At 42.1% G+C, this 23557-nt stretch overlaps 1 protein-coding gene across 1 annotated transcript in view; it reads right to left on the bottom strand.

Annotated features, from left to right (window-relative positions):
- Positions 1-18679, bottom strand: part of LOC134601858 (uncharacterized) — a 48874-nt gene extending 30195 nt beyond the window's left edge. Inside the window, exons 1-6 of the mRNA XM_063446360.1 lie at positions 18641-18679; positions 12281-12423; positions 11217-11294; positions 4198-4326; positions 3414-3503; positions 2863-2975 (exon numbers count right to left, since the gene is read on the bottom strand). Of these exons, the coding sequence (XP_063302430.1) occupies positions 2863-2975; positions 3414-3503; positions 4198-4326; positions 11217-11294; positions 12281-12421 (551 nt within the window). The 5' untranslated portion in view covers positions 12422-12423; positions 18641-18679. The remainder of the gene's footprint in view (positions 1-2862; positions 2976-3413; positions 3504-4197; positions 4327-11216; positions 11295-12280; positions 12424-18640) is intronic.
- Positions 18680-23557: the final 4878 nt, after the last annotated feature.

The following is a 23557-nucleotide window of genomic DNA, read 5'->3' as shown; positions in this document are numbered from 1 at the left end:
GTGTAAAAGTCATATAGTGTCCCTGGCTCTCTTACTGACAAGACGTGTAAAAGTCATATAGTGTCCCTGGCTCTCTTACTGACAAGACGTGTAAAAGTCACATAGTGTCCCTGACTCTCTTACTGACAAGACGTGTAAAAGTCACATAGTGTCCCTGGCTCTCTTACTGACAAGACGTGTAAAAGTCATATAGTGTCCCTGGCTCTCTTACTGACAAGACGTGTAAAAGTCATATAGTGTCCCTGACTCTCTTACTGACAAGACGTGTAAAAGTCATATAGTGTCCCTGGCTCTCTTACTGACAAGACGTGTAAAAGTCATATAGTGTCCCTGGCTCTCTTACTGACAAGACGTGTAAAAGTCACATAGTGTCCCTGACTCTCTTACTGATAAGACGTGTAAAAGTCACATAGTGTCCCTGACTCTCTTACTGACAAGACGTGTAAAAGTCACATAGTGTCCCTGGCTCTCTTACTGACAAGACGTGTAAAAGTCACATAGTGTCCCTGACTCTCTTACTGATAAGACGTGTAAAAGTCACATAGTGTCCCTGGCTCTCTTACTGACAAGACGTGTAAAAGTCATATAGTGTCCCTGGCTCTCTTACTGACAAGACGTGTAAAAGTCATATAGTGTCCCTGACTCTCTTACTGACAAGACGTGTAAAAGTCATATAGTGTCCCTGGCTCTCTTACTGACAAGACGTGTAAAAGTCATATAGTGTCCCTGGCTCTCTTACTGACAAGACGTGTAAAAGTCATATAGTGTCCCTGGCTCTCTTACTGACAAGACGTGTAAAAGTCATATAGTGTCCCTGGCTCTCTTACTGACAAGACGTGTAAAAGTCATATAGTGTCCCTGGCTCTCTTACTGACAAGACGTGTAAAAGTCATATAGTGTCCCTGGCTCTCTTACTGACAAGACGTGTAAAAGTCATATAGTGTCCCTGGCTCTCTTACTGACAAGACGTGTAAAAGTCACATAGTGTCCCTGGCTCTCTTACTGACAAGACGTGTAAAAGTCATATAGTGTCCCTGGCTCTCTTACTGACAAGACGTGTAAAAGTCACATAGTGTCCCTGGCTCTCTTACTGACAAGACGTGTAAAAGTCATATAGTGTCCCTGGCTCTCTTACTGACAAGACGTGTAAAAGTCACATAGTGTCCCTGGCTCTCTTACTGACAAGACGTGTAAAAGTCACATAGTGTCCCTGACTCTCTTACTGACAAGACGTGTAAAAGTCACATAGTGTCCCTGGCTCTCTTACTGATAAGACGTGTAAAAGTCATATAGTGTCCCTGGCTCTCTTACTGACAAGACGTGTAAAAGTCATATAGTGTCCCTGGCTCTCTTACTGACAAGACGTGTAAAAGTCACATAGTGTCCCTGGCTCTCTTACTGACAAGACGTGTAAAAGTCATATAGTGTCCCTGGCTCTCTTACTGACAAGACGTGTAAAAGTCACATAGTGTCCCTGGCTCTCTTACTGACAAGACGTGTAAAAGTCACATAGTGTCCCTGGCTCTCTTACTGACAAGACGTGTAAAAGTCATATAGTGTCCCTGGCTCTCTTACTGACAAGACGTGTAAAAGTCACATAGTGTCCCTGGCTCTCTTACTGACAAGACGTGTAAAAGTCATATAGTGTCCCTGGCTCTCTTACTGACAAGACGTGTAAAAGTCATATAGTGTCCCTGGCTCTCTTACTGACAAGACGTGTAAAAGTCATATAGTGTCCCTGGCTCTCTTACTGACAAGATGTGTAAAAGTCACATAGTGTCCCTGGCTCTCTTACTGACAAGACGTGTAAAAGTCATATAGTGTCCCTGGCTCTCTTACTGACAAGATGTGTAAAAGTCATATAGTGTCCCTGACTCTCTTACTGACAAGACGTGTAAAAGTCACATAGTGTCCCTGGCTCTCTTACTGACAAGATGTGTAAAAGTCACATAGTGTCCCTGGCTCTCTTACTGACAAGACGTGTAAAAGTCATATAGTGTCCCTGGCTCTCTTACTGACAAGATGTGTAAAAGTCATATAGTGTCCCTGACTCTCTTACTGACAAGACGTGTAAAAGTCACATAGTGTCCCTGGCTCTCTTACTGACAAGATGTGTAAAAGTCACATAGTGTCCCTGGCTCTCTTACTGACAAGATGTGTAAAAGTCACATAGTGTCCCTGGCTCTCTTATAAAACGTTTAAATAGTCATATAGTGTCCCTGGCTCTCTTACTGACAAGATGTGTAAAAGTCACATAGTGTCCCTGGCTCTCTTACTGACAAGACGTGTAAAAGTCACATAGTGTCCCTGGCTCTCTTATAAAACGTTTAAATAGTCATATAGTGTAGTATATAGCTTCAGCAACTGGGTCATAAGTACTCCAGGGCCCCTGATTGCAGCTAGGAAGCAAGTTTGGCAGACTACAGGAGTCCGTTACAGACAGTGTTACCGGCTCTCTTACTGATAAGACGTGTAAAAGTAACACAGTGTCCCTGACCTTCTTATAAGACGTATAAAAGACCCTGGCTCTCCTGTGTAAAAGACACATAGTGTCTCTGGCTCTCTCATAAGATGTGTAAACGGAAAATAGTGTCCCTGGCTCTCTTATAAGACACGTAAAAGTCACATACTGTCTCTGGCTCACTCATAGTATATCTTACAGCCACACAGTGTCTCTGCTGCTTCATATTACATATACATGTCCTACAGTGTCCCTGCTCTCTTGTAGTAGAAATAAAAGTCAGAGCGGGTCCCTGCTTTTTTACTATAATTTGGTGTCTACTGAATAAACCCCCTTGTCATTTGTCGAACAGCCACAAACTATCTCTGCTACTTTGTTACTTGCAAAATGAACTCTCTCACCGTTTCCCGGATGTTGCTGCAGACAGCGTGTTGTTAACATTGCTCATGATTTCTGTGTGAATATCAACCAGACGAGACATCGCTGTTTCCGCAGATCTCAGCGCTCCGGTCATCTTTAGATTCATAAAATAAAGACATTGTGGATGAAGCAGAATCTTTCATACATGATAATATTTGTAGGAACTACATAGCTCATTTTAACTCCATAGAACTCCATAGTTCCATCTTAAAGGCTGCAGATAATGTATTCATCGAGTGTGAACTCTTAGAGGGGCACTCTAAGCACCATAAACACTGTAGTGAGTCATAGTGGTTATGGCGCCAGGCGTCCCGTGGCACATTCCCCCTGTTAAATGTCAAACCAGACGCCCATGTTCCTGCCCCTTGTGACAGATCAGTCTTTGGAGCGCACGGTAGTGGTTACATTGCTTAGAGTGGCCCTTTAATGCTATGGAATGTTAGAATAGAGGTTTATATTGCCCAGTCACTGAGAGGAGGAATGTGGTATTTGTGTATTTTCTTGTAGTTAAAAATAGTGACATTGATTTTACCTGATCGACAATCCCATCCAGATCCACACCATAATCCTCCGAATCATAGTCTTCCTTCTCTTCACTCATCTTCGAATACAGGCTGAAAAACTAGATAGATATATAGTTATCAGTTAGTGTTAGGTTTGTTATAAAGAGCTGCAAGGATACAGATATAAAACTCCATAGTTGTATATACAATTTTGTCAAGAAATCTGTGATGTTTATTCAGCTAAACATCTAACTGCCGTGAATTGTGAAGTAGATTGCAAAATGTAAAGCAGAAAATGTGCATCTGGATAATTCTTTAATTCCACTATAGTCACAGCTTGTCGCTTACATTATGCAATTTGCTTTTCAATTCTCTACAATTTGGGTTATTGATAAATAAACCCTGCTGTTAACAAATTGCTGAGAATTAAAAAAAAATCAAGTACATTTGGCAGGGAACACTGGAGTTGTTGGCTAAACAGGGAATTGCAAAGTTTATATCAATAGAGCAAATTTGGAAATTCACCATTCTTCCAGCTTGGCCAGTTTCTCTTGCCAATTCTCAGGCAAGGCCAGATTATTGAATAACTGCTTTTGTTTCTCTTAAGGTTTTGGTCTCGTGAGCAAGTTTGTAAAGATACAAATTAGTGAATACCTTAACTGAGAAAATTGTCACATCAAGCAAGTCATCTGATTATGGTGAAAAATATCTAAATTGGGTGCAACTGGGATTAGTTGCAAATTTGATTTAGCGTGACCCCCTCTAGATTTACAGTTGTGCCATAGCCTTATTAGATACATTTGCACAACATACCTCCTGCAGCTGTGTCAGTAAGTGCCTTCTCTGACCACAGGCCTCCTGATAACCTACAATGAAAACGGTGACCGTCTGCTGATATCTCCGCTTCTGGGTATGATCTCTTAAGATGTTCTGCAGCTCGTCCTACCGAGAAAAATATATACTGTTCAAAAGTTTGCATGACTGTGAAGAGTATTCAAAGTTTATACAGATGTGATTGCAATACCAAAGTGTCACCACATTATGACCTAGAATCTGCTCTCAGTCTGCATTCTGCTCAGTCACCCCAGCCTCAACAGTTTATTGCAATTTTGTCATTGTAGTCAGAGCACGCATGCCAGTCTGCCATAGAAGAACACTTAGTCCCGAAAGATGCACAAGGTTCTAGGGTCTTCCTATGAATTCCATATGTATATTCTGCATGTATTCCTAGAATTACCCAAAGTTTATGGACAAACTGCGAACCAAAGAAATGGAAGAATCACAAATGCCTTTGTCATTTATAATATTTAGGCAGCCTGCCCCTTGCTTCTTCACTCATTGTTTACGTCTGAGTTGCAAGCTGTCAGAACTATTTAACCCCTTAAGGACACATGACATGTGTGACATGTCATGATTCCCTTTTATTCCAGAAGTTTGGTCCTTAAGGGGTTAAAGGCACTGTTGTTCAAAATCTGGGGTCTTGGAACAACTCTACAACATGTATCCTCTTGAAAGTCTCCATTGTTTTCCTGCACAGTCCCCTAGAGCTCTCATGCCTTGTTCTAAATAATAACAGGGATATTCACTAATGGGAGAATTCAAAGTGAATTTAAAATTTAAAGGGAACTATAGTGACGCTGGATGTCCTCATGCACAGGCTGAGGATGTCCAACATCAGTTAGGCAACCAATAGTCGCCTGACCATCCAGAAGTCCCTCTAGTGGTTGTCTGGTAGAATTATTACTCCAACGTGAAAAAAGCTCATAGGCTTCAAAATAAACAAAAGTGCAGATTTATTTAAAAGGACCACTCTATGCACCCAGACCACTTTAGCTTAATGAAGTGGTCTGGGTGCCAGGTCCAGCTAGGGTTAACCCATTTTTTTTATAAACATAGCAGTTTCAGAGAAACTGCTATGTTTATAAATTGGTTAAGCCTTCCCCCTAATCCTCTAGTGGCTGTCTCATTGACAGCCGCTAGAGGCGCTTGCGTGATTCTCACTGTGAGAATCACAGTGAGAGCACGCAAGCGTCCATAGGAAAGCATTGTAAATGCTTTCCTATGCGACCGGCTGAATGCGCACGCAGCTCTTGCCGCGCGTGCGCATTCAGCCGACGGGGCGGAGAGGAGGCGGAGAGGAGGAGGAGAGCTCCCCACCCAGCACTGGAAAAAGGTAAGTTTTACCCCTTTTCCCCTTTCCAGAGCCGGGCGGGAGGGGGAACCTGAGGGTGGGGGCACCCTCAGGGCACTCTAGTGCCAGGAAAACAAGTATGTTTTCCTGGCACTAGAGTGGTCCTTTAAGCAGACGTGCCTTTGCATGTAACCAATGTTTCAGTCCAACTACCATGACATATTAAGAAAAGCTTGGTAATGGGACTGAAATGGTGAATGTATGTAGGGCACAGCTGTAAAAAATGATGTTATCTTGTTTATTTTGAAGTCCTGTGGGTGCGCTCTTCACTTTAAATATGTTATTGTGCTGGAGTATGCACCTAGCAACAAGACTGGGCCAATATCTGCTCATTACATATGGTACATATTAATGACACTTCTCTGTGTATAATGCATATATAAATGTATATTAATATATGTGTAAATATTATAGGCATAATTATATATATAACTAATACACACATTAATATCAATGTCATATATATATATATCCCTTATGTGTGTCTCTTTCTACCTCCAGCCGCTCTGTGTGCCACTTTGTCTCGCCCCAGTCCCTCTGTATGTTTCTTTCTCACCCTCACTGCTCCTCTGTGTCCATGTCTCCCCTCTCCTTCCAAATGTCTCTCTCTCCCCCCTCTGTCTCTTTTTCCCCTCCCCTTGTGTCTCTCTCTTCTCCCTCTTTATTTCTCCCCACTTCCTTGTCTCTCTCCCCCTCTGCCTCTTTCTCCCACTCCCCCTGTGTGTCTCTCTCTTCCCCTCTGTCTCTTTCTCCCCCATTTCCCTGTGTCTCTCTCTCTCCCCCACATCTCTCTTTCCCTCTTTCTCTATCTCCCCCTCCACCATCTCTCTATTCCACCTCTTTCTCCCCCTGTGTCTTACTCCTCCCCCTCTGTCTTTTTCTCCCTCCTTTCCCTGTGTCACTCTCTCTCTCCCCACTCTGTCTCTTTCCTTCCTCTCCCCCTGTGTCTCTCTCTATTCTCCCACTGTCTTTTTATTCCTTCTTTCCCTGTGTCTCTCTATTCCCCCTCTCTGTTTCATTCCCCCCCTCCCCTTGTGTCTCTCTATTCCCTTTCTGTCTCTTTCTCCCCCCTCCCATTTACCAAAAGAAGTCAGAGGGGGCCGGCCACGTTCCACGCTGCTGCTGCTGGCCCGGGTGGCAGCCTAGCCGGTCCTGCGGCACACTCACTAATGCTGGGAATACTCACTCTGCTGGGTATTGTGGGAACAGTGAGGGAGCATGATAGAGAGACATGCACCCTCCTTAAGTCCTCCTATTCTGACAGCTCACTGCTGTCAGCATTAGTGAGTGTGCCACCGGACTGGCTAGGCGGCACCAGCGTGGAACGCGGCTGGCCCCTTCAGAGTGTGCCACCGGACCGACCACCCGGTGGCACCTACATGCGCAGCCCCCAGGTGCCACGGCCCACCGGGAAATTTCCCGGTATCCCAGTGGGCCAGTCCGGCCCTGTAGGCAGGCTGTTCCAAAGGAGCTGCCCATGAGAAGTCTTGCAGGTGTGAATTTGTAGTAAGGGTGCGAGCAGCAGACAGGAGAAGGTCACCAGTAAAGCGGAGAGACTGAGAAGGGGCATACCATGAATACTATGAATCAGTGAAGAAATATAAGGGGCAAAGGTCATTATAGCGTTTCCATATAAAGTTGGTGCAATGTAATTGCAGCAATATTTAGAATGATGAGTAACATTACAATTCTTAGCACTATAAATGTCTGGCTAAGAACTAAACGACAATTAAACATCCCCTAACTGTAACCAAACTCCACTGGTAAGCCCCCCAACCTAAGCCCTAGCGGCTCTGCTATTTTTGTGCTGTTTCAGGACAGTTTAGGAGGGACAGTCCGTATTTTCGAGCCCAAATCCCTCTATTTCTCTTTTCTGTCCTCATGTTCATTTTCTAGAAGCTAAGTATTCTTAGTGTATCTGAATTTATACTACAGCTCCACAGCAATAATACCCATTGTAATGTGTCTTTAAACTACAATAAATGTGTTTAGAAATCAGTCTGTGTATATAAATTATGTTTTAGTTGTGTAAGTTGTTATTAGTAAGCCACCCAAACTTTCTCAGAACAGCCTCACCCCTTGACACCCTCCACTCACACAAAATGCAAGTGTCCCTCTTTGACCATTCTGTCTGGTACAGCCAGGACCAGATTAAGAGCCCAGTGGGCCTGGTGCTGACAATTATGATAGGCCTAATTACAAAACCTTATTGACCAAAAACACTAAAACAGTCATACCTGCTAAGCGTCATGTATCTGATGGAGATGGTGCTGGAGGGAAACTCATATGATGCAGCTATGAGAAAACACATACACTATGCTAATCTCATGCTTTCATATTTCAAGTAAATCCATACCATAGCAGTGTCCAGTAAAGCAGGAAGTCTGTGGATGGGGTAAAAGGGTGGGCCACTGACACAAATCACATAACTAAAACTTGCCGAAAGGGGCAAACATACCGTATATACTCGAGTATAAGCCGACCCGAATATAAGCCGAGGCCCCTAATTTTACCCCAAAAAACTGGGAAAACTTATTGACTCGAGTATAAGACTAGGGTGGGAAATGCAGCAGCTACTGGTAAATTTCTAAATAAAATTAGATCCTAAAAAAAATATATTAATTGAATATTTATTTTACAGTGTGTGTATGAATGCAGTGTGTGTGTGTATGAATGCAGCGTGTGTGTATGAGTGCAGTGTGTGTGTATGAGTGCAGTGTGTGTATGAGTGCAGTGTGTGTATGAGTGCAGCGTGTATATGAGTGCAGCGTGTGTATGAGTGCAGCGTGTGTGTATGAGTGCAGAGTGTGTGTATGAGTGCAGTGTGTGTATGAGTGCAGTGTGTGTATGAGTGCAGCGTGTGTGTATGAGTGCAGTGTGTGTGTATGAGTGCAGTGTGTGTGTATGAGTGCAGTGTGTGTATGAGTGCAGTGTGTGTGTATGAGTGCAGTGTGTGTGTATGAGTGCAGTGTGTGTGTATGAGTTCAGTGTCTGTATGAATGCAGTGTGTGTGTGTATGAGTACAGTGTGTGTGTGTGTGTGTGTGTGTGTGTGTGTGTGTGTGTGTTTCAGATCCTTGGTGGGGGATGGGCAATTTTATTTTTATTTTTAATTATTTTAATATTTTTTTTTATTATTATTTCTTATTATTAAATTTAATTAATATTTTTTTTATTATTATTATTCTTTTTTTCTTCTCCCCTCCCTGCTTGATACATGGCAGGGAGGGGGGCTCTCCTTCCCTGGTGGTCCAGTGGCATTGGCAGTTCAGTGGGGGGGGGAGGGGGCTGTCAGAGCTGTAACTTACCTCTCCTGCAGCTCCTGTCAGCTCCCTCCTCCTCCGCGCCGTCCGTTCAGCTCTTCTGTCAGCTCCCACTGTAAGTCTCGCGAGAGCCGCGGCTCTCGCGAGACTTACACTGGGAGCTGACCGAGGTGCTGAACGGACGGCGCGGAGGAGGAGGAAGCTGACAGGAGCTGCAGGAGAGGTAAGTAAACTCTCTGACAGCCCCCACAGCCCCCACAGCCCCCACAGCCCCCAGTCTGTATTATGGCAATGCAAATTGCCATAATACAGACTATTGACTCGATAAGCCGAGTTGGGGTTTTTCAGCACAAAAAATGTGCTGAAAAACTTGGCTTATACTCGAGTATATACGGTACACAAAAAGGGGGCATGTCTGTGTCCCCATGTCTCCCAGTCCCTTAGTGGCTGTGTCCCCATCTCTCTCAGTGTCCCCATGTCACTAGGACACTAGGGGACATTGAGAGACACTGGGAGACACAGGGAAACTGAGATACTAGGGAACACTGGGAGACCTAGGGACACTGAGACTCTTGGGGACACTGGGAGACATGGGGACACTGGGTGACTTTGAGACATGAGGGGACACTGGGGGACATGGGGCACTGAGACACTGTGATACATAGGGGACACTGATATATAGGGGACACTGGAGACTTGATAAAGACCTGGGTGCAGGTCAAAACATTGCGGTGTCCAATAAACCTCCTTAAATTTATCACAATAAGTGCCTGAGATTTTTCTTTTATACTAGGGGACACTGAGACACTAGGAGACATGTGGACACTGGGAGACATTGGGACACTGAGACACTGGGAGTCTAGGGGACGTTGGGAGACTAGGAAACACTGAGACACTAGGGACAGTGGCACACTACGGACACTGAGAGACACCAGGGACACTGGGAGACATGGGGATACTGAGATACTAGGGACACTGGCTGGGAGACATGTGGACACTGGGAGTGCCCCATATCTCCCAAGTCTCAAAGTCACCCAGTGTCCCCATGTCTCCCTGTGTCCCCCAGTGTCTCCATGTCTCTCAGTGTCCCCTAGTGTCTCAGTGTCCCCATGTCGCCCAGTGTCCCCTAGTGTTTGCATCCCCATGTCTCCCAGTGTCCCTTAGAGTCTGTGTCCCCATGTCTCCCAGTGTCCCCATGTTACTAGGACACAAGTGGACACTTAGAGACATTGGGACACTGTGAGACTTGGGGACACTGAGACACTGGGAGAGACATGTGGACACTAAGATACATGGGGACACTGAGAGACTAGGACACTCTGGGAGACTATGGACACAGACACTAGGGACACTTAGAAACACCAGGCACACTGGAAGACATGGGGACACTGAGAGACACCAGGGACACTGGGAGACACGGGGACACTGAGACACTAGGGACACTGGCTGGGAGACATGGGGAAACTGAGAGACTAGGGGCCACTGGGAGACATGGAGCCACTGTGTCCCTAGTGTCTCAGGGTCCCCATATTCCCCAGTTTCCCTATGTCTCCCAGTGTCCCAATGTCTCAGTGTCCCCAAGTCTCTCACCGTCCCCATGTCTCGCAGGCTTGAACCTGCTGTTTGGACTCTGTGCAGAGCTGCTCCCCCGCGGATCAGTGAATAGAGAGAGGTAGGGAGAGAGATGCTGTTACTTCTTATCCCTGCCTCTCTCCATACAAACAACGACCCCCTACTGGCCGGACCTGGTATTGCTGAATAATCTCTGTTTATACTGAGACAGACATTTGTATTGCCGGTATTACTGCAATACTGGCACTGGCTACGCAGCCTCAAATACTTGAGATGTACTTCTGAGAAATACCTGGTAACCATAAGAAATACATGAGAAATACCTGGCAATGCTAAGAGTAGTGTGTGTAAAAAAAAAAAACCACATTTTTTTTTTTAAATCAATGGGCCTATTCCATGGGCTTGGGCCTGGAGCTGCAGCTCCATCAGCCCCTATATTAATCTGGCCCTGGGTACAGCTCTTTGTCTGTTCTGTCTGGTACAGATCTTTGTACGTTCTGTCTGGTACAGCTCTTTGTACGTTCTGTCTGGTACAGTTCTATAATGAAAATGTGCTGTTTTTTTTTTTTTTTATCAAAGCACCATTTCTGTGCTAATCCCTTTCAAATGGGTGATTAAGTATAAGAGATGATCCTCTTATTTTCTATTTTAGTACACAAATTCATAGACAACTTGGCTCATCCAATCAAAAGCCTAGCCCAGTATTCACTATAATCAGACAGACACATATTATGGCCAGTTTGGCATAGATACAGGCCTTGATTTCTGTTAGAAATAGAATTCAGAAAATACCCGTCTCTTCATTACCAAATCTTCCAGGATCTCCATGTCGGTGTTCTGAATATTAATCGGTATGCCCTGTGTCCTTTCGAAGGTCTGGATCGTCTGAAAGCAAAACACTTAGGAAGTAATTGCAACCTACTATATTGCTAATGTATCCGGTGCTAAATTTTCCAAGAGATTAAAAAACACTTTCATTTTTTTAATTTGTCATTAATCATTTTGACATTTTTGTTGATTGCTTGGTGAACTAGACATCAAAATGGTTGTCTGTGTTTGCTTATGTGATTGTTTATTAAAGGTGTGTATAAATGTGGATGTAATGAGTCAATAATCAATTGAAATACATTAGAAAATCTATTGAAAATAAGTGAAAAAAACAAGAATTTAAAAACAAAAAAAATGCAGGAATTGGCATTACTGTATTAGGAGCAACCTTCCAGTAATCACTAATACAAGGCTTGATTTAATAAGCTTTCCAAATGATTCAATACTGTTAGAATATTTTCCAAATGATTTATCTACATAAGTCAAAATTTAAGTCTTGGGAGTTTTTGTAGATAAATAATTAGATAATTTTTCAAACAGCAGTGGATCATTGGGAAAGCTTATTAAAATCGAGGCCTAAATGCATTCATGGTCACTGAAAAGTTGCTTCAAATACAGGCCTCGATTTAATATTGTTGGATACGCTTTTCAAATGATTTAATATAGACTTTTTCAACATATTAAAATATCAAAACATATTTCACATATACAAAAATATTAATGTATTTAAAAAAAGAAAAGAAAATATTCTTCAAAATATTACATAATTTTTAGAGTTTCTCCAAAAAGAATTACAAACACTTATCCCACAATATTAAATCAAGCCCATATTTGTTAACTGCTGTTTACTGTTTTCAGTCTTTAATGTCATTTTTTTTATTGATATTGGCAAGTACAGGTTCAGTTGCAATAGCCACTATTTATATTGACCATATCCAGGAAATTGATTAACTGAAACAATCTTTATGGTACATGGGACTTTGTCACTTTATGTTGTTTTATTAATTCACATAAGATGAATGTTGCCGTTGTTTTCTTCTTACCTTGTCTACACGATTCTTTATTTTGGTGACGTCTTCTGCGATCTGATTAGTTCTACGGGCCATTCTGGAGAAGGTATTGGATCTGAGAACAGTTACTGCTGGTTCATCCACACCTCCGGCCCAAGAAGGTCTGGAGTCCATTGCTGGAAACGTTAGCAGTAAAGAATTAGGAAACATAAAATGTGGTGGGCGATATTATGGGTTATTACCTAAAATGAGAATTTTAAGTGAATTTTAAATCCAAGGTCAAAACAGCCAAATTGGAAAAAATTCTCAAAATTTCTTACGCTTTCAGTTCAGCTACTCTGGACTTAAATTTTACATTTATTTTGAATTCGCTTTGAATTCTAACTTTAGTAAATATACCGGATAGAAATATTTACTCATACAGTGTGAGTACAATTCAATCTTTGGCTCTGATATGGTAAAGTATAACGGTAACCCAACACGTATTGCTTGAGACATAGAAGGGATGCGTATTACCGGTCCATAGAATGGCTGAGCATGGCGCTACCCTGGTGATGTAAATAGTGGGAGGGTAACCAGAATCAAAGTCGAGGGATTCCAGAGAATGGAGAGAACCATAACCCAAACCCAGTCAGGACGGAATACCGTATAATGTTACCTATGGCTGTCAGAGGTATTTTCCCATTGAAGCAGACCAACTCTCCTCAAACCAGTGTCATTCCAGCGTCAATATTGACATGGACCACCTCTCCTACCATCCTACATTAAATTAAGGATGCAAGGCAGCCCGAGTAATTACATGTTTTGGGAGCATGCAATGATGCAATACACTACTAACGCCAATCACTATACAAACCCCTCAAAACCCCCTAAGCCCTGGAGCACATCTCTCAGTTGTGAGTCATTAGTGTCCCAATAGTGCACTTATAGTGATTTGGTTTATCTGGATATTGACTCAGCTTTTCATGACAGTTCTGATATCTCGTATTTCTGACCCGGTTTGGCTTATCGTATACTTTAAACTTGGCTCACACTATGATCTATCTTGTTTCATTAAGTCCCGCCAGCCTAAGGACCGGTAATATGCCTCTATTCTTTTTGTAGAATAGTATGGATTTAAGTACTGCGTGTCAGGGTGTCCAGTATCAAAAGAGCTGTGTCAAAAACCAAAGGAAACCAAATCACTGTAAATGCACTACTAGGACCACAAAAAAATTAGGCCGTTCGTTTTATCGGTTGCACGAACATGCATTAATCATATATAGCCATATTAGGCCGGCTCAGGTAATGTGATTACTTTTACTGTCTTATTTGTAGAGTCTACACGCATTACGTAAACCTCATTCAGTCGTGTCCAGTTTAAGCACAAAGTTATAGCTGATGTTGATATTACTGAGATATTCTACCATTGTTCTAGCATTTGCTGTTGCTTTCAACCCTAATCTTCCATGCCTGTTGTGTATGCATAAGTGTTTATCATCCTCCAACGCATTCCGCATGTAGGTCTTTTTAACGTATATCTAATATCTCCTGTCTCTTCCTATGTATTGTGTGCGGCTGTCACGGCCGCTAGCCTGTTCAGCCACTGTGGCATTCTAGAGGCATGGGCCTCTGTTCCCGTTTTTGACTCTGTCTACCGACTGTCAGGGTACCTGAGGTCTCTACCTCTAAGGGAGGGAGAGACTTGGTGGTTTATCCGTCCAGGCGAGCTGTTTCCTCCGTTCCTCGCGGTTCATCCAGCCACTTAAACACCGGCCGCGAGGAATCCACATCCTTTTCTAGCAGGACGCTCAATACGTGACGTCATGACGCTATCACGAGCGACCTGTCACTCAAGTGTCCGATATCCAATCGGCACTTGTCAGAGGCGTACTTACCATCCGGAGCCAGGGTATTTAAGCTTACTTCTCTCTTCAGCTCATTGCCCTGTCGTGGTTCTAGCTTGTCTAGTCACTCAGTGCTCTGGTATTCTAGTTTGCTCTATTTGGTTTTGACTCGGCTTGTTGTACTACCCTGCTTCTCTGTTATCCCTTGACCCGGCTTGTCTCTCGCTTATCTGTCTTCTCGTTCCCCCGACCTCGGCTTGTCTCTGACTATTCTCTATTATTCTCGGTACGTTAGTCCGGCCATTCTAAGGCCCGGTATACGTACCTTTCCACTCTTTGTACCCTGCGTGTTGGATCCCTGTCCCGATCCTGACACCGACACCAAGTTTAATTCGGCTCTGTGGGTATGTATTCTATGACGCTTTATAAATGATTACATACAGTTTGTATTCTGTTCGCCATTTCATAAACTAGATGATTATTTGTAACTCTATCAGGTTCTCTACCATCTCATCACCTACATGTCTTGGCTACATACAACTTCTCCACAACAATTCTCTGATTCACATCCTACCTTCACCTGCATTAATCCCAACACAGCTGCACAGCCATCCTGTAACTCAGGAACCAAATTGGGACACCTGGTATTATACACAATTTCCTACTCATAGCCCTCACTAGGCCTTTACAATGTGCGGTCATATGCCCCATAGTGGGCAACATGCCATGTCCTAATTCAGCACCTCATTTGGGCATTTTATTTGCATTACATCTGTCTTACAGAGGTTGCATACATGTTATTGACAACATACCTATCCTTAAGACCCTCATTTGGCCATTCTCATGGGGTAGTTGTAATCCCTCCATTATGTACACTATCTTTACCTCACATTAGGCCCTTCGTTCACCTATATTTATTTAGGCGAGTTTATTATTTCCTTCATAGATATCATATTGAAACTGCTCACATGTAGCAAGGTTGTGAGTAAATGTTAACCTGGTCTTGTTTCAGGTTCAATGCCTTCACATGCGGCCATACTGGGCATTTATTTCATTCTCATCATATGGCCCTCTGTGGGCAGCCCAATACTACAAATTCAGCCCATCATTTGGGCTTTGCATAAGTACCTTCCTGCTTCATGGTGGTTATATGTATACACCACTTATGCTCGCTAGGCCTATACCAACCAGTCTATATGGCCCTAACTCGGCCTGCAAAACTCCATGGTACGTTAATCCCTTATGCTATACATTGTATCCTTACTACACACATTGACACTTTGTTCTTGCACAGTATTAGCAATGTTATGTCTCAAATCACCTACATTAAGACACCATATAATCTATTGTGTTGGTTGTATACTGGTCATCCTTTGGCTTGGGCCTTATAGTCAGCCTCCACTGCATGCCACATTACCATCCTTCTAGCCTAACTACAATTCCTACCTTTTTTACCATTATTATTATGATGTTTTTACTTATATCTCGCCATCAAATTCCACAGCGCTTTACAATGGGTGGATGAACAAACATGTAGTTGTAACCAGACAAGTTGGACACACAGGAGCAGAGGGGTTGAGGGCCCTGCTCAATGATGCCCTGCTCAATGAGCTTACATGCTAGAGGGAGTGGGGTAAAATGACACAAAAAGGTAAGGCTAGTATTAGACTAGTGAGAGTTACAAGAGAGGAAGCAATCGGGAGCTATTAACAGTTTAATTGATAGGCTTTTATGAAGAAGTGGATATTTACAAATGGACTGGACCAAACACTAGGGATTCACTATTGGCCATTTTACAGCATCTATACCTTGGTATGCTTATCCTTCTTTTGTTTGTTTCATACATCCGTACCCCTCATACAGCCCTATTTCTCCATCCAGCAGCTCAGGACTAACATTGAGCACTCTGCCTTCCTCTACACTACCTCTACACATGGCCCTCACTAGGCCTTCACTCCATATGTTTACACATAGCCCTCCACGGGCACTACGACAATTTCGGCCCCTCATTTGGGCAATTACATACGTCAATTTCCTGATATACGAGGGTCAAAGAAATACAACCTTTCATACTACATTCCAGTATTACACATGGCCTCGTTAGGCCCACGCAAGTCTTTTCCATGCGGCCCTCTCTCGGCACACACCCGAGAACCTGGAACCTATCACTACACATTTAACATACCCAGGCCTCTTCGGGCTGTCACTATTGTAACTGTTTAGTACCTGTACTTTAAAGCCCCTGCAGTGGTATTTCGCTTCCTGCAGTACACTATGGGATTTGATTAGATGTGATGGTTGGTTATTTCTTAGGGTGTTCTTTCTCATACACAGTTCAGGTCCTTCCAGTGGAAGGATGTGCAGTGGGAACTCATGCCTAAATTTGGTACAATCCGGTATCCAGTACCAACTTTTGATGTAAACTGTTAATTTTCAGTAACTCCACATGTCTGCACTGTTATGTTTTATATTATGCCTTTCTGTCACTATGCCTACTTGCTCCAAACTTGCGGCTGGTTATCCTCAACTTGATAATTTGTGAACTGTAACCTCACCTCTTGAATATACTTCACAGGGGTCTTGTTGTTCAATTATTCCGGTCACCTCCTTAATGACCTATATCATTATGCTAAGTCTCACCAGGTAGACTTTATACCGACCGTTGCATATCTGGGGGTACTTTTACATGTATGGTCAACTGAGTCATTTATTACACTGTTCAATTTCCTTTGGTTAGTTTGGTAACAGATATTAATGTGTGTCCTGGACTCATTGCACTTACTTTACCTACCTTACGGGCAATCTCTGTTTAGGGTTGGTGTCGTAGTTCTGAAATATGAACACTAAGTTCTTGGGTTTCTCTCTCTGGTTGAATTTTGGTTTTGTACCTCTGTACACATTTTCTTTTGCCCTCCACTTTCTATTCACCTATTCTTACCATTGTCAAGCATAGCTTTCATTTATCTGCAAGGTGTATGTCTAATTATGATACATTAATTGTTTTGCCTTTACGTTTAAGTCACCACGTAAGTGACTGGCTTTACGATACTACCTCCTTTCTTACAACAACCACTCGCTCTACAGAACTTATCTTTAGCTTGGTCTGACTGTTAGGGTACCCTAAGTAGCCATGGGTAGTTTTCGACTTCTTGTGCCATTATATAACGGTCCCGCGACGCCATCTCCCATCCTCAACTATGGAGGTATTTGCCCCTCGGGCCAAATTTGAGTTACTGCCTCGCATCTCCGACCTCTTGGCAAAAGCAGTTAGGGCCTCACCTGTCATGGTCAACTTATTTTGAATCTCTTTAAACCTCACCGAGACACCAACAACCCGCCACAACGCTCGGTGGCAAACATGCCCAACGGGCCAAATCCTGGGTAGAGCCACTCATCGCCACTTGGCAACCAGTAAGGTTCCCAAGTCACCAATTTAGCTTAATTGTTTCACGACTTGGCATAACATGGGTCAGCCAGTATCTTGGTGTTATAGAGTATCTCCCACTGACGAATGTTCTCTTTCAGGTATGGTTATAAATGCTGATAAAATGTAAAGTATTGATTGCGCAATGTAGACATGTATGAAAGTGTTAAAGGACCACTACAGGCACCCAGACCACTTCAACTCAATTAAGTGGTCTGCGTGCCAGGTCCATCTAGGGTTAACCCAGCCTGCTGTAAACATAGCAGTTTCAGAGAAACTGCTATGTTTACACTAGGGTTAATCCAACCTCTAGTGGCTGTCTTGTCCCGACTGCAAATATATATATATATAGTCATCAGACCAGAATAGCATTTTAGAATTTGATCTGTTAGTTTCCAGTTTTATGGAGTATGCATAAAAAGAACAAAAACAAAACTAGAATAAGATATGAAATTAAATATATCACGTGAGTATTTAAATCAGAATTAATCATCAATACTTATATTATAATATATAACAATATATCTGTATTTATATTTTGTTATAAAACTGTAAGAGGTTTAAAACAAAATGTTAAGGAGAAAAAAATAAGTAAATGCTCTCAAGCAGTTACATCCTCAGAATTGATGAGTCTGTGCATTCTATAGCTAGCGCCAGCAATCGGAATCCTTTGATTTTAATCCCAGAAAATGTAAATTATAAAAGTGATGAAAGATATCACATGCTACACCCGAAATGAAGTCATATAAAAATGAAGGATATATACGCCTGCAGTGTTTGACAATATACAGAATTTAAAATTGCATTTTATGAAACAAGTATCCCAAATCTTGCAAAAATCTTGTGGATGTGCCTAATTTTTTTTAACAATCTCACTCAGTAAAGTTTTCTATATACTTCTGCAGTTTTGTTTTTTTGGGGTCCCAAAATGATAGATTTAGTCTAAATGAAGGAGAATATATATTTTCAAACACAGAAAACTGTCGTAATAAATGCAAACAATAAACTACATTTCACCAACAGATATAACAAGTTCCAAAGGCATTTTGTCCAAAGAGACATTTTTATTTTGCAAACATTATTCTATTCTATGCCCCTTCCCAAATATTCTCTATTCAGATCTATGTGTTACTCAATACTCACCTTAGTGCTTGCTGCTGGCACCTGCCTGCTCTCTCAGTGTTACTATAAACAGGTTTGCTGTATCCTCACCGCTTTGTAAACTATAAGAATGATGCACACACCCTGAAATACAGGCTGAAGAATAAGACATTAATTCAAATGTCAGCCTATGGAGTAATAATAGACATTGCACATAGTGATGCCGCATTGGGACAAAATTAAAGGGACAGTAAAGCCTGTGCTTTGCTCCTGGAACTTAAGGGCAAATCTCAAGATGCTTCCAGTGTTCCAAACAGATAGACAGGATAGCTGCTGTCTGTAGGCACTATAACCATGTCACCTCTTTGAGTCCCCTGGCACTGTCGCTTCATTTAATGTTAAACCATTTTAGATCATTTTAACACTAAATAAGGGTCCCAGGCTACCCACAGTCAGGCCCTTCTGGAGGCATGTCTAAGGCAGAGATTACACACTTCCTTGTAGTTAAACCCTTCTGTCAGAGCTCTGATAGGCTAAAAGTGGTCAGCTGACACTCTGAACCAATCACAGCTTCTCATTGCTGCTCAGGCTAATACTTCCTCATTAGCACAAGCAGCACAGAGGGTCTGGGGACTCTCATTTAGCATTACAATATAAAAACATTAAAAACTGAAATTATGGCACCAGGGTATTCCAGACTCTAACCAGTTCAGTAAGATGAAGCAGATACAGTGATTACAGTGTCCCTTTAACTCTTCAGTTGTAATGGCAATAAAAGCAGGCAAGCTGCAATAAAAATTGAGCTGAAGATGTTTGGACTTCACGACTTCCTTTACAGTCCGGAACTTCATTCAATACACACAAATTGTGGTGAATTGAAATGTAAATGTATGGATGAAGGAAGGTTCATGCATTGGGTTCCTCGGTAAAGAAAAATGTGGACAGCAGAAACGATATGGGATATGGTTTGTATCCAGACTCAATTCTATAATGCAATTATTGTTGGAATTATATTGGTAGTAGGTGGGTTGTTTTTTTCATATTAGTGAACTGTCTCACTACTAGTATGAAAATCTAATTGGCTTTGTTTTAATTTGTGTAATAAAATATTTCCTTTTTAATAAGCTTGACTGGTCTGCATCTTCACATACTTAGGATGGGGTAATAGTTTACGTTCTTAGTGTACTGTTGGAATAGCACTTGTTTTGTTCATTAGTTTATACAAACGATACTACAAACTATAATCTGATTTTTTTTTTGTAAATTAAATCTGTATGGAAAAAAAATTGATCTGGAAAAATTATCAAATTCAATTACAGTCACAACCTGGCCATTTGTGCCCCATTTCCCCCAGATTTCATTTATGAAAATTGATGTTTTACATAAATATCTATTAAATCAGGTACAATCTGGAAGTACACCCTACAAGGATGCAGAATGACATCTCCCTGATCAAAAAGGTGCATAAGATGCAACAGGGCATTCATTGTCGGGCAGACATGGGCAATTTTGTGCTGCAAAATGCATGAATCACCTCAATTGAATGGATGTGTATACAATGCCAGGCTAAACAGAAAACCAACCTGTGTGAATACCTGGCACGGTTTACATTTACTAAACTTCATAACCATCAGTTTGCCTGAATATAAATCATTGGGGTTATTGATCCAGCAAACAATTATAAAGAACACGGAGGCCGTTGTTGATAGAAACTGTGTAAATAATGACAAAGAAAAACTACAAAGAGGTCACGTTGCTACAGCAGTTCAAACACAAGTCAGTAAAAGGGATAGAACTCTAGCACCGTATCTGACCAAATAGACTGCACATGCGTCCTGAACTCCAAGTCATTGCATTAGAGAAGAATAGGACTTCTCTATATGGACATATATTATATGGCTAAAAGTATGTGGACACCTGACCATCACATCTACAAGAGCTTGTTGGACATCCCTTTCCAGAAACATTGGCATTCAAATTAAGTTGTTCCCGGTTTGTGGTTATAACAGGAATCACTTTACTGGAAAAGCTTTCCCAAGATACTGGATTTTGTGCCAATTCAGTCAAATGAGCATTTTTCAGGTCCGACATCATGATGTTGGACACGAACATCTGACTCACAATCGGCGTTCCAATTCTTTACAAAGATGTTCAGTGCAGCTAATGTCAAGGCTCTCTGCAGGCCACTATTTCCTCCCCACCAAATTCATGAAAACATGGACCTCGCTTTGTGTGCAGTCATAATAGCACAGGAACGGTCCTTTCCAAACTGTTGCCATAAAGTGGGAAGCACCCAATAGTCTAAAATACCCTATCCAGAAGATTCTTCACTGTTATAAGGGACCTAGTACAAACCCTGAAAAACAACCTCAAATATTCTCTCTCTTCGACCAATCTTTAAAGTAGGCACTCTGCATGCCACTTGTTAGCATTCTAGAAGCTATCTCCGTGCTACACTGGCAAGTTTAAGTGCTTATAGTGTATAACCATTGAATCCTCCTGTTTTTACAATAGCGGGTAACTTTATTCTTAGCTGATCTAAACAGTTACCAAAGTAACAAACATGGGCAGCCAAATGATAATTTAATATTGCAATCAGAAAGATACACCCATAATAGCAAAGATAAACTAGCTTTTATATTTACATTTAAAAACAGACAAAGTGTATTTGGGGGTCTGAGAATCTTATGATTAAACCAAAAACCACGAAGAAGCTGCTTTAAATAGATTCTAATAAACAAAACCTACATTACTGCCCAATTGACATCAATTGCTAATTATTCTCATCCATTATTGGAATTGACCACTAGTGTTCAATGACACCAAAGTTTGAAATCATCTCCCATCCATTTCTCCTATCCTGAGGCAGAGAATTTCAGGAGATTTAGTTTAGCAATTGAGGGTCTTGCATCTCCACCACGAGAAAATAAGAAAGGGTATCACCATATCAGTTCCATTTTATACGACCACCACATTTCAGTGATCGTGAATTTGTGGCACATCCAATGGAGTTCCAGTTCATAAAGTTCTAGACTCCTAATTCCAATCTGGTAGGAATAGTGCAAGGAATAACCTACGCAATTCCATTATCCCATTCGCAGGGGATAAAAAGAAAAAGGAAATAAAACCTCACTCATCACATTGACTCATGGTCAGGACAGAGGTGCTGCTCCAGTGAGACCATATTTTCAGGAAGGCCTTGTTAGTATTGTGGACAGCTGTTTTTTCAAGGACAAAATATGCCATACCTTGACTCCAATTGATGAATAGCTAAATTGAAAACGCAAATGTCTAACTGGCCAATCTTGTAGCAGTGCAGACAGTGTTAGATTACTCATGTTTCGATAACTAAAGCATTTGAGGCTTCCAATTCAGCAAGGCAGTGTCTAATAACATCTCCAACTACCACCACAGCCTTTGAAGAAGAAAAATGCCCTCCATCCACTGATGTATCAACTAAGAGGCCACCACACAGGAAGGCAAAAACATTGCAATCCACAACCCCTAAAACAAATTGGGAGGTATGTAAGAACATAAGGGATGGGACCTGACAAGAGACAAACAATCTGGTCATCGTTTAAAAAAAAAAAAAAAAAAGTGTCACAATGTTTTATTAAATGTTAAATTCGTCCTGATTCATCTCCATCAATTTGTCCTCCCATTTTCCCTTAAAAGGGTGTGAGGAGTTGGCATCTAAAATACTGGCACGGGGCCCGACGCATTTGAAGCGAACTACGGCAGAGCACAAACTTTATCACAGTACTTACATAGATGATTACCCTATCAGCGATCCCAGCTACCTTTAAAGGGCTCATAGCACGATCAGTGCTATATCTGAGAGGCTTAAGCTACCTTTCAGTGGTCGTGTTCAGTGTTGGAGAGCTGCTGGTTTGCTTTGAGGTCTGGAGCATCCAGAGGAGCGGAAGATCTCTGCTCCCTATGCAAGCTGCTGGTTGGTGCCCCACCTCCCCTCAACTGGTGGGATTGATACCAGTCTACACCTTGGTGGCTGCCCCGCTATACTGAGAATGTGCGGGGCTAATGCTAGAAACAGTAAAAAGCTAGAGCGTCCCATATAACATGGCAGACATTGCATGCTTCTCCGACCCCTGCGGAGAGAATTCTGATATAGAATCAAAAGTGAACAGACACTACGAGCCCTTTTGGGCAAAGCTGACTGCTCGAAAGGAAACCGCAGCTCCAGGTGACCCGACCAATAACTTGACTCAGAGACCACCGTCTAAGGTTTATAATGAAGGCACCTGGTTTATTATACTGTTTTTGGAGATTTCATTCCCCTCTTCATGTTCACGATTCTCCTTATGTAGGGGACTTTCAGACTACTTGACCCCTTAAGGACACATGACATGCGTGACATGTCATGATTCCCTTTTATTCCAGAAGTTTGGTCCTTAAGGGGTTAAGGAGCCTCCTGGGGGTTTCACTTGTTAGATTTATGTAGCTCCAACAAATTCCGTAGCACTTTACAATTGTTCTGGCATTGGTCATCTTTTTACTTTTTTTAGCTGTACAATAATGATATCACCGTAAGTCTATTCACATGGCTTACTGTCAAATATATAAGGATTTATCATACAACAGCAAGCATATAATTGCCTGCATTATTGCTTCAGTGAATTTGACATGGTTTATCTTTATATGTGAAATGGTGGGGGAGGCTATGGACCCAAACCATTAAATGGACCCTATAGTGCCATTAAATCAAAGCAGTTTCCCAGGCACTATAGGGTTAATAGGTCCTCCCCCCTTCCCATTATGCCTGGCAATGGCTGCACACGCACGCATCAGACCTCCCATAGGAAAGCATTTTTCAATGCTTTCCTATGGGGAAAATCTGACGCTGGAGATCATGCAGAGCGTGAGGACTTCCAGCGTTAGAATCCAAGCTGACTTTTGGTCCATTATCTGTCTGGTAGACAGCCAGAAGGCAGACTTAGA

This window comes from Pelobates fuscus, chromosome 3, assembly GCF_036172605.1.
Source record: "Pelobates fuscus isolate aPelFus1 chromosome 3, aPelFus1.pri, whole genome shotgun sequence".
NCBI lineage: Eukaryota > Metazoa > Chordata > Amphibia > Anura > Pelobatidae > Pelobates > Pelobates fuscus.
Note: the sequence above shows the minus strand (reverse complement) of the source record. Positions and strands in the feature narration are given on the sequence as shown.